This window comes from Lampris incognitus, chromosome 1 (assembly GCF_029633865.1).
Source record: "Lampris incognitus isolate fLamInc1 chromosome 1, fLamInc1.hap2, whole genome shotgun sequence".
NCBI lineage: Eukaryota > Metazoa > Chordata > Actinopteri > Lampriformes > Lampridae > Lampris > Lampris incognitus.
Genome location: NC_079211.1, coordinates 152,185,673 through 152,194,450, shown reverse-complemented (window position 1 = coordinate 152,194,450; position 8,778 = coordinate 152,185,673). Strand labels below are relative to the sequence as shown.

Here is an 8,778-nt window from a genome sequence, read left to right as displayed (position 1 = left end):
ATTGATTGATTGATGATTGATCTATTGCAGCGGCTACCAGACCAAGAACCACGTGGGGTGTCGGTAGAAATCGAGTCGTTTCACAGGCGATTGGACAAAATGTCGATGACTGACAACAGAACCGGCCGCGCGCTGTTGTTTTTGGACCGTCGCTATTGGTCAGCCTTTAATGGTGGCTCCGCCCACAGGACCACCCACCAACGGCTCCGACGTGCGCGGAGCAACCGGGAAGTTGTAGTCTTTTACAGCGGGCGCACGTCCGCGAGGCTTATTAGATATTAACGCGAATTAAACTACACGTCCCGACGCTGCCGCGCGAGCACTCTTTAATTGCGCCGAATATGTAATTACTCTCCTCCGACCGGTCGCTTCCAAGTGTGGCTTGACAGGGGCAGGGTGGCTCCCGCCGGCGGTGAGGGGGTCGTTTCGCCGGGGTGACCGTTGTCGGAAGCTGTCGGAGATAAGCGGTGTGTGCGCGTGACCAGGCGCCGTGAGCGCGCCCGCTGCCCAGCTGAGGAGGTGTTTACTTGGGAGGAAGAGCAGGAATGTGCCCGAGGTCTTCCTCGCTGTGAGGGACGCGGTCAGACGCTGGATGCTCTCCACGAGCCTGAGGATGGGTGTCGGGATCTGAGGAGCATCGGAAAGCAGTGTGCGCGCTGCTGGATTTGCGAAGCCGCCAGAGCCCGAAAGCCGCCTATCCCGCTGGGCGCCCCGGGAGAGGGAGAAGGGCGAGAGAACCGGTCCCCGGGCTGTGCAGGCTGCTGCTGGCTGGGTGGCTGCTGCTGGGTGGATGGGTGGATGGACCGCTGACACGGGACTGTAGAATAGGTCTTGTGAAAGAGTGACTGTCGGCCCGAGGGCGCAGGAGGAGGATGTGCCCGCCGCACGGAGCGAGGGGAGGGAGTCTGCACGGAGCCCGCTAACTGACCCCCGGCTGCTCTTTGCGCACCTTGACAGCGACGCGCTCCTGCCTGCGCTGGTTGGCTTCGCTTTGCGGTTCTTAGTGCGTGTGCTTCGGTGAATGAACTTGGCGATACGTTGTAAATGATTCGCGACCTGAGCAAGATGTACCCCCCGGCACGGCACCCGGTGAGTATCCCGCACGCAGCGTCCAGTTGTGCGGAGGAGCGCAGCTTGAGCAGCCGGGCGTCCTCCCTCCGACGTCCTCGTCGCTTCAGCTCAACTTTCCGCGCCGTTACGCGCACACTTAACGCACGCTTAACGCACGCTTACGCGCGCCGTCAAACCGCTGCCGCTGCACGTGTGTGTGCGTGAGATGACGAGAGCGCGTGTGCGTGCGTGCGTGTGTCTACGCTTGTGCGAGCGTGTTCAGCTATATTTGTGAGGACCAATTTGACTGAGGACATTTATGAAAGGGGGCATTTTTGGCCAATTCGCACTTCTTTAAGGGTCTATTTTAGGGTTAGGACTTGGGTTTAAGGTTATTCATAGAATTAGGATTAGGTTAGGGTAAGGTTTAAGGTTAGAATTAGGATTAGGTTAAGGTAAGGGTTAAGGTTAGGATTAGGTTATGGTTATGGTTATGGTTAGGATAAGGGTTAGGATTAGGTTAGGGTAAGGGTTACGGTTAGGATTAGGTTAAGGTTAGGGTAAGGGTTCAGGTTAGGATTAGGTTATGGTTAAGGTAAGGGTAAGGGTTCAGGTTAGGATTAGGTTAGGGTAAGGGTTAAGGTTAGAATTAGGATTAGGTTAGGGTAAGGGTTCAGGTTAGGATTAGGTTAAGGTTAGGGTAAGGGTTAAAGTTAGGATTAGGTTAAGGTTAGGGTAAGGGGTAAGGTTAGAATTAGGATTAGGTTAGGGTAAGGGTTCAGGTTAGGGTTAGGTTAAGGTTAGAATTAGGATTAGGTTAAGGTTAGAGTTAGGATTAGGTTAGGGTAAGGGTCAAGGTTAGACATGTTCTGAAGGTTAAGGTTAGGATTAAGTGTTAGGGAATGAATGCAGTCAATGAGGGTGCTCACAAGTATGGAAAAAACGTGTGTGTGTGTGTGTGTGTGTGTGAGAGAGAGAGAGAGAGACAAAAAGTGAATTTGTGTGTCATCACACCGTTTGTGCTTATTGTGATATTGATCCCCTCTTTCTTCTTGCTTAATGTTTGGGTTTGTTTTGGTGCCGTTATTTCCAAGGTTTCCCACCAGCCGGGACAGCCGTTTAAGTTCACCGTCACCGAGTCGTGTGACCGGATCAAGGAGGAGTTCCAGTTCCTCCAAGCCCAGTATCACAGGTAAAGCAGTGCACTTTAATAAGCCCTCATTTCTGTTTAGCTCTGCAATAAATAATTACCCTAAGTGAAAGTCTTCTTACTGACCGATAGGTAGACAACAAAATTCAGAAATCATGTAATGAAATGCCGGTGAACTGTGCTGAGATACTCAGAGGTTTAAATGAGGAGACAGGGTGTGAAATGTAGGCCTACGTATTAAATCATGCTATCCTCAACATGCAAGATGTTGCTGTTCCTGTCAAAAAAATGACTTCTCAGACCCTGACATGTCGGCCTCGCGATGCTAGTAGGCTAATTTTACACTTCATCTTTAATCCATCTCTCACTGATGGTGACTAACCGTAAGTAAACACAATCTACTCTGCTATGCACAACTGTGTCTGAGAGCAGGTAGTGTGAAATGCCTTTTATGCGACGTGATGAAGTGTGAAATACTTTGCTGGAGGCAGAGCCTTTAAGCAGATGAGGTGAGCGGCTTCTTCCCATGCATAACGTTAACCCCCATCCAGACACTGGATCATTACCATGCAATCACCTGGTGAGATGAACTAGGGCCCGGTCCGGTCCGGTCAGGACTAGTCCGGTCGGGTCCAGTCCAGTCTGATCGCTAAATAAAGCCTGGTTTCAGTTACATTTGCTTCTGAGATGAACTTTCTCCATATTGACGGTGTGCTGCTTTGACTGTGGGACCACTAGTTTAGTATCATACCAGTAAAGCGCTGGATTTGGATGTTCAACAGATCTTCATTATACAATTCAGTCTTCTCCTCCGGCAATATTGAATTATGTTTACCAATTCCTGGTATCACTTGACACTCTATTTGTGCCGTTATAAATGAATACCGGTATGTCTCTTGAGACTAAAATTGCAGTTTTCATCCCCGGATCAAGCGAATTCGTCTTCACATATATTCAAATATAACGTGTGATTATCGTTGATATCTTCGGTTAATGGCGGCCCTATATTCCTCATCAGCAGACTCGGTAATATACTCAGGCCTAGGCTGACATTTTTGCTATGTCAGTGCCATCACATTACAATTAAAAGTCTGTATCTGCACCTTTGCCTGTCATCAAGCATGACATCTGATATCATCATGAACCTTTTATTGCTGCCATTGAAAAATGAGTGTTGGCGCTGTGAGGCAAGGCCCAACCAGGCTCATCTTAATGCCGTGCATCCGAATTACCTGTGACGGCAAACATGACCATTTAAGAGTTAAGCTGTAGATATACTAATAATAGACCTCATAACAGTGATCGGTGCAATAAATCCACTATTTACGGCAGTTTTCATGAACAGAGTTTACAAAGTGCTTCATCCGTTAAAGGTGTAATCCGTAATGGCAGGCGCCGACAACAATGGAGCACTGCGACAACAAGAAACATGACGTATCTCACCATCAGGTCAACGTTTAGGATTTGTTGAGAGATGGTGACAGCCGAAACCCTCCAGAGGAAATGAAAGTGATGCAGCATCAGCTGATTTTCTCATTAATCAGTAATAAAGTGAACTTTTTGCTCAAAGTCTGACTGAAATAACAGCAGAAGCAGGGCGGAGGGCTCGTGCCTGCTGGGTGCATTAGTTGCAGACTGTACCTTTAAGAAAACATCAACATGCAGAATTCCTAGTGAACAAAACAAGGAAGAAATCAGAAGTTAAGAAAACGAGTATCACACGGTAGTGTTTATTTATTTATTTATCTTAAAGTTTGGTGCCATTGGGGCATCTGCTCCCGGCACTTAAGTTCATGATGAAGTTTGTCTAGACGTCTATTGATCCATTAACTGGTGCTCAGTTCCTGCTGAGTAAGTGATGTCTGCGTCCATCAGGAGAACTGGGGCTTCATCCAACAGTCGTCTTCCTCCTCCTCCTCCATTGCCGTTCTCTCCTTTTCACCTCGGCACCAGAAATACAGGCGTGCAGGGACGAGCGGGAGGGTCCTGCCATCTCTTGTCTCAGTTGAGGCCCGTTGACGGGGCTGGGGGTCAGCTTGTTGTTGTGAAGCCTCCAGAATGTGGTCACATTTCTGTGAATTTGTTTCTTCTGGTGAATCCTGGAAGGTCAGACTTTAAAAAAAATCACAATTTACAATCATAGCTAATACTCTCAGTTTAAAATGTGTGTGTGAAGTAAAGATGGAACATATATCAACACAACGTGATGGGGTGGTATGGGCCTGGGTGTGTTGTGGGGTTGTGGATGTGGTAATCTGGTGATATAACCTACATGTTGTCATTCTCTGGTCTTAACAGCTGCATTACAGTAAAGTGAGGCCATTTTCTCAACTGATTCCACTGTTTTAGTCACATGAACAGTGAACGTCTCTACCTGCTGGTCATCATCCCCACATCATCATCATTTATCTGCCCTGGGAATGTCTTCTGAAGGCACCAGTAGTCATCCCCAAAACATCCTCAAGTTATCCCCAAAACATCCTCACATTACTGAAACGGAGGGATCCAGTCAAAAATATTGTGTTGTTAGATTTTTTTCAGTATTTTTATTTTTTGTTTTATTTTTTTTTTCCTGTATTTTTTCAGCCCAGTCCCATAGTGAATGAGGGCGTATGGGTTTGTGTGCACATGTTGATGCATGCATGCACCCATGAATGTGCATTTGTGTGTGCATTTCCTGTGTGTTGGCGTGTGAATATTTCTGCGTGTGTTTGGCTCTCAGTTGTCATTGACAATGGTTCTGTTCTTCTGTCCCCAGTCTGAAGCTGGAGTGTGAGAAACTGGCCAGTGAGAAGACGGAGATGCAGAGACACTATGTCATGGTGAGTTTCATTCAGTGTGTGTGTGTGTGTGTGTGTGTGTGTGTGTGTGTCAGTGTGTGTGTCAGTGAGTGTACAGTAATATGATGAAAGGAGGGTTGTTTAACTTTATTCTTTAATTTTCAGTACTATGAAATGTCGTATGGACTCAACATTGAGATGCACAAGCAGGTAGGCAAGTTTTAATTTTAAAAGCGGAGAAATGGACACTGTGTTTGTGTTTGGACACATCTGAATTCTAAAACTGAGACATTGCCACCAGTCTGGTTGCATGGTTGATGCGAAGCGTTTGTGTTTGTGTTTGTGTCAGTCCATGTGAGGGCGGTACTGATGTGGTGATACTGACACAGCAGCAGCACAGCACAACTGAAGATAGCCATTTAACCACGTGTGTGTGGTGAGAATAAATACACAACTGAGCAGGTTTTATGTTTGAGGAATCACATTTCACTGGCAAATGCGGTTCTCCTGGTTCAAATGCGGTTCTCCTGGTTCAAATGCAGTTCTCCTGGTTCATGTGACGTCTTCTGAAGCGTCCAGTATTCCAGCTCCACAGGCAACACAGTGATGTCATCTGTGTCGGAAAACAGCAAAATGACTCTAAGTCAGGACTCCGGTAAATGTGAGTCTTCTTGAGATCCAGCAGTTCAGTTTTGTCCACTGTAGTGGACGTAGCGTTTTTGCTCATACTGCACATGCCACTGGATTCAGTCCTGTGTTCCCTTAAACAAGACAACTGTGCCTTTAATATGACGTCACGTGTGTGTGTGTGGGGGGGGGGTACACTACAGTGGACATGTTGTAAAATTTGAACAAAATCAAGTCTTGACATGATTTTCTTTGCGATGTGTGTTTTACCACCCAACACGTAACTGATGTACAGAAAACAGATGAAATAACAGGATTTGTCCTGGTGTCAGGATTAAACCCAGCATGCCTTCTTTCTTTATTTCTTCTGGATTTTCCCCCCCAATTGTACCTGGCCAATTACCCAACTCTTTCAAGCCACCCCCGGTCGCTGCGCCACCCCCTCTGCTGAGCCGGGGAGGGCTGCAGACTACTGCATGTCTCCTCCCATACATGTGGCGTCACCAGCCACTTCTTTTCACCTGACAGTGAGAAGTTTCACCAGGGGGACGTAGCACATGGGAGGATCACGCTATTCCCCCCCAGTCCCCCCCCCCCGAACAGACGCCCTGTCCAACCAGAGGAGGCGCTAGTGCAGTAAACAGGACACTTACCCACATCCGGCTTCCCACCCGCAGACACGGCCAATTGTGTCTGTAAGGACCCCCCCAACCAAGCTGAAGGTAACACGGGGATTTGAACTGGCGATCCACATGTTGATAGTCAATGGAATAGACCGCTACGCCACCCAGACACGCCAGCATGCCTTCTTTCTACTGAAACACATCAAGACATCTTTTCAACATCGGCCTTAAACATCTAGTTGTGTCCACCTCTCTCGGCCGAAGTCTTCAGCTCGGTGTCCTGACTGCTGACGTGGAGCTGAACATGTGGAGCTGGACATGTGGAGCTGGAGACGTGGAGTCGTCTGACATCAGTAGGCCAAAGTAAAAAAAAGACTTGAAACCATCAGACGTGAATGTCCGACTCCCATTTTAGACACGGCCTCCCCCCACCTCTCCTCCCACCTCTTCCCCCACCTCTCCTCCCACTTCTTCCCCCACCTCTTCTCCCACCTCTACCTCCACCTCTTCCCCCACCTAGCTGTCCAACCCCCAAGTTGTCCTTTTTCAGAAACATGTCAGGCTGAAACTGCATTACATGACCCTGAAACCAGTGTCCCTTTTAAACAAAATTAATGTGTGTGTGTGTGTGTGTGTGTGTGTGTGTGTGTGTGTGTGTGTGTGTGTGTGTGAAGCATGTCAGCTTTCATGTTGAACCAGGGTAACTGTGGTGTTTATAGTGTACGGGTGTATGCATGTATTCATGCATGTGTATATGCGTGCACAGCTGTGAGGAGAACAGACAGGAAGTACAACAACTGCCTCTGTCTAGTTGTGTGTATGTGCTTGTCTGTCATCATGTTTGTGTGTTTCTAATGTTCACATATTCATTTGTTGTTGTTTTTTTTGTAGAGAACATGGAGACGTGAGTGTTTGGCGTTTTTCTGTTTGTGTATGTGTGTGTGTGTGTGTGTGTGCGTGCATGTGTGTGTGCCTGCATATATACAACAGAGAGAGGGATAACATGTCTTGCGGCAGTGTGGAGCACAATGGTTTCCTGTCAGGAAAGACTGTTGGACAGTACATCTTTAATCTCTGCCAGCAGTGTAATTGTTTGCAAGTGTGTGTATGTGTGTGTGTATGTGTGTGTGTGTGTGTGTAGTGCGGGCATGCATGCATGCACGGGCATGCTTGTGAGTGTACGTGTGAATGCCTGTGTGTATATATTTGTATTTGTGTGTGTATGGGTGTGTATGTGTGTGTAGTAAAGTAGAGAGTGGGTTTAGAGTAGTGGCTGGTGTGTGTGTGTGTGTGTGTGTGTGTGTGCGTGCGTGTGTATTTGAGTACAATTGTGCACAGGTGTGTGTGTGTGTTTCCACTCTCTAACACCACAGTAGAGTGCCTGTGGCTTGTTAATTGGAGGCTGGGACCAGAGGATGAGACAAATGGGGAGGAGGGGAGGGGGCACAGGAAAGACAAATGTGGAGGGGGGGGGGGGGCACAGGAAAGAGGTACAGAAAATAACAGGGCCTCAGCCCCATTAAGGCAATGGGCCTCTGTTACCAAGTGGATTGCCAATATTGCTTGTTAAGCATTTTCTGAGGGTAATAGGCCCATTGATTTCTGGCTCGGCTCTGTTATTTACACAGAAGGGCCCTACTGCCTGGGGAGTGAAACGTACCAACACTCGTTAAAGAGAAATTGACTCGTTGACAGCAGGATGGGGGGGAGGGGGCGGGGGGTGTTCTGGGGACAAAGCACTGGAAGTGAGCTAGAGCAGGACAGCTAATCAATTACAAATTAGTGAGTTGGAGAGCGAGTGAACGCAAAGGGAAAGACAGAGGACAAAAAGACGTTGGTGTAAGGAGGAAGCGATTAGATGTTATGATATGAAACATCGACTTGGGATTCTTGTGTTAAAGCTGCTTTCAACGAGTTTTTCACTCATTGTCAGTCTCAATTGAATTTTGACGTCTCTATATGATCGACATAATCAAATAAGACCGTCAGTGAAGGATTAGATATTGCTATATAATGATTCCAAATGCTCGTCTCCGGGTTGGATTTCCTGCAGAAGATGACAAAATGATTTACGGCACACAGACAAGATACATAGCCACAATTAGAGATACATTACATCATGGCTGTACCATTATGACATCAAACAGCTGTTTTTTCCATAACGCCACTACAGCGTTCCCTCTTCTCTTCAATACAAATGCACCAGCTCTGACGGTCAATGTAGAGCTTTAAGACAAGAAGCAATACTTAAGAGAAGTGACATTTTTCTTCATTGAGACACTGCCGCTTTTGTCCACAAGGGCGCACAAATCAACAAAACTCAAAAAACCCTTGTAGCAACTTTACTATAACAATCATATGGTTTTATGAACTTATCATTTGGATGCCGTGTCTTGTAGTAATCCTAAAGTTCAGAAACATGAACAAGGGGGGCAGTGAAAGAAAATTGTGACCATGTAGGCCTTTATAAAAAAAAAAGTCCAACCTTGGGGGTCGTCCCGGTCATCCTCTGTGTGGAGTTTGCATTTTCTCCCCGTGTCTGTGTGGG

The 8,778-nt window shown here is 47.2% G+C and overlaps 1 protein-coding gene across 12 annotated transcripts in view; it reads left to right on the top strand.

Moving 5' to 3' along the window:
- Nucleotides 1-790: 790 nt before the first annotated feature.
- LOC130120798 (transducin-like enhancer protein 4) overlaps nucleotides 791-8,778 on the top strand; it is a 96,531-nt gene continuing 88,543 nt past the window's right edge. For all 12 annotated transcript variants that reach the window (XM_056289592.1, XM_056289583.1, XM_056289640.1 and 9 more), the window contains exons 1-4: nucleotides 791-1,089; nucleotides 2,145-2,242; nucleotides 4,959-5,022; nucleotides 5,146-5,190. In XM_056289592.1, the coding sequence (XP_056145567.1) occupies nucleotides 1,045-1,089; nucleotides 2,145-2,242; nucleotides 4,959-5,022; nucleotides 5,146-5,190 (252 nt within the window). In that variant the 5' untranslated portion in view covers nucleotides 791-1,044. The remainder of the gene's footprint in view (nucleotides 1,090-2,144; nucleotides 2,243-4,958; nucleotides 5,023-5,145; nucleotides 5,191-8,778) is intronic.